At 47.3% G+C, this 2,754-nt stretch overlaps 1 protein-coding gene across 1 annotated transcript in view; it reads left to right on the top strand.

The window, feature by feature from the left end:
* Positions 1-2,754, top strand: part of LOC101854328 (neuropeptide CCHamide-2 receptor) — an 80,838-nt gene that overhangs the window by 70,441 nt on the left and 7,643 nt on the right. The window contains exon 2 of the mRNA XM_005098586.3: positions 626-2,057. Within this exon, the coding sequence (XP_005098643.1) occupies positions 635-2,057 (1,423 nt within the window). The 5' untranslated portion in view covers positions 626-634. The remainder of the gene's footprint in view (positions 1-625; positions 2,058-2,754) is intronic.

Raw genomic sequence — 2,754 nt, 5'->3', positions numbered from 1 at the left:
CCCGACACAATTTAAGTAATCAATGTTTGCGGGCTGTATCGTCGCTACCTGACAAGGCCAACCCACGTGCAGCGTCATATTACATGCTAGCAGAAAGGCTAAGACAAAACAAATGAGATAGTTCCCTTCGAAGGAATCGAACGCTTACTTTACATTTACTTTTTCCGGCCTCTCTTACCTAGCGGTGTCGAAGTGAGAAACAGATGCCTTTCTCTTATTTGCTGTATCAGAGTTTACACGGCAATGGTTGTCATAGACGCAGGTACACAAGACTGATATAGTGATAGCCCCAGGTTAGATGACAAGACTGAGATAGTGATAGCCCCAGGTTAGATACCGAGGAACTTAGCCAACAAAAGCGTTTCTTTGAGTGTTTTCTTTTCATTTATTTATTTTACTTTGCCCCTGCCCATTGCTAACAAACGGTATATTTAAATGGGAGTGGCTGTCTTTTTTTTGGGGGGGGGGGTGTTAAGTGGGGTATATAGGTGGAGTGGGTTGGGGGAGGGGGATGTTGGGGATTATTGTGAACTCATGTGAACCCCGTAAACTGATTGGATCCCCAGCTATGAATAAGCATTTTGAAAAGTCTATAAACTATCATTGTTTCTCTTTACTCTTTCAGAGCGGAGAGATGACGGAAAAGGAGGTGACGTTGACGGATGGGGACAGAGGTCTCAACACACCAGCGTGTCAGACCAACGCCACAGGGAACTGTTCAAACAACGAGGCAGAATGGATCGCCCTGTACGACTCCACCCCGGAAGCTATCATCGTGCCGTGCGTGTTTGCGGCCATTTTGGTAGTTGGCGTCATTGGCAACGCACTTCTCATCCTTTCTTTCGCACGTCACAAAACACTGACCATGGCCCACAATGCATTAGTGGTGAATCTGGCTTCCGGGGATTTCATCTTTCTGGTGGTATCGCTGCCGTTTAATTCAGTGTGGTACACGCTGCCGTATTGGCCATTCGGGTTGGTGGTGTGTAAGGTGAGCCATTTCGCGGAGAATTTAGCCACAGCAGTCGTTATCACAACACTTTCTGTTCTCAGCGTGGAGCGCTGTCTGATCGTCACCGGGAAGCGCTTATGGAGCGAAAGAAATAAAAACCCTCTCGTTCTCACAATTACAATTTGGATGTTCGCCCTCACAGTTTCAACTCCAAATCTGTTTTCCGCCGATATCGCGACGAAAGTCATCAACGGCGATAAGTACACGTTCTGCCACCTTTACCGCAGCGATTGGGGGAAACTCTATGCACAGATTCATGTGGCCAGCAAGTTTATCTTACTTTTTTGCTTGCCTCTTCTCGTAATTACCTCAGCGTACGTCATTATTGCTGTTCATCTTCTCTTGAGGGCGTTCCCGGTCTCATCCCACAAAAGGAATTCTCGAAGGTACCAACAAGAGATGCCCTCCAAGAAAAACACCAAAGATTCCAACTCGGCCGGTGGTGCGAACGCAGGTTCTGGCACAGGAGATTCCAAACAAGGCGACGCTGTCTCGTCAGTGACGCAGCAAAACAAACAAGAAGACTCGCCAGCGGGAAGCTTTACACATGCGCAGCAGTCACCTCGCACGTCATCTTCGGCCAGCAAACACGCTGTGGCTCCACCGTCGGGAAACCGGAGAAGTATGGACTACACGAGTGTGACCGAATTCACAACGGAGATAACCGAAGTCGGCCACCAGTCACAAACTCTTCCTCCAGTTCTCGGGGACGCAGAGGACGAGTACATCTCTGAACAAAACCACAGCAGCTCTCTTGAGCCTCAAACGCTACAAGGCGGAAACGACGAGAAGAGTTCGGAACGTTCGAGTTCGGTAAAGGATAACCTCAACAGAAAGATAGTCTCTTCCAAAACTCAGAGGTCAAACTCCTCCTCACCATCCAAAGACTTCGCCATCTCCAGAGCGCCTGGATCTGGAGGCCATGGAAACTCCACCAAAGAAACCACGCCTCTCAACCCGGCCATGTTGAGTCGAGAAAAACCCAGGCGGGAGACAGCGGCCACAAAGCGTCGCCGACTGGCTATCACTGTTCTAAGCTTGATTGGTGAGACCGGCGTAAAATATGCTGGCTCTCTTAAATAGCACACAAAATAATTCTAATGAAGTGTCCGAGGGTACACCGTTATCTCAGTTGGTATCATGCTAAACTGTGGAGTGGATGGTCTTGATTCGATTCCCCAACGAGGCGTTCTGCACTAGGGTAGTTTAGGGCTGTCGGTTCTCTTGCCCCAGATCTTCATCCACCTCTTCTCCTCCTCCAATCCTTCTCGACTTAAGTAGGCGGGGGGCGACAGGGAAGGCACAATGGATTTGACGCCAATGCAGCACAGTGTTGCATGGTGAAAACAAGTGAATCTTAAGAAGTTTAGATTGATATCCCCCAGCTATTGTTGAGTAGGTAATGATACTTTCTCAACCTGGCAGGTCATCACGTACCAATTTTGCTTTAAAAGATCTTGAACAGGACCAGTTTTCCGGGAATTTGAGACTTAAAAAACCCCTATCTTATTGAACATGGACTTCTCAGAATAAAGCCTTGGTATGTCGTACAACGAGCTATGCTAATGTTAAAAGTTTTTTAAAATACATTTCTTTCTCAATAATATTTGATGAAGATCGAAAGAAAGAAAGACACACGCACACACACACACACACACACGCACACACACACTCACACACACACACACACACACACACACACACACAGAGAGAAGGAGAGAAAGACATATGTATATATAAAT

Source organism: Aplysia californica, unplaced genomic scaffold (genome assembly GCF_000002075.1).
Source record: "Aplysia californica isolate F4 #8 unplaced genomic scaffold, AplCal3.0 scaffold00187, whole genome shotgun sequence".
Classification (NCBI taxonomy): Eukaryota; Metazoa; Mollusca; class Gastropoda; order Aplysiida; family Aplysiidae; genus Aplysia; species Aplysia californica.
Note: the sequence above shows the minus strand (reverse complement) of the source record. Positions and strands in the feature narration are given on the sequence as shown.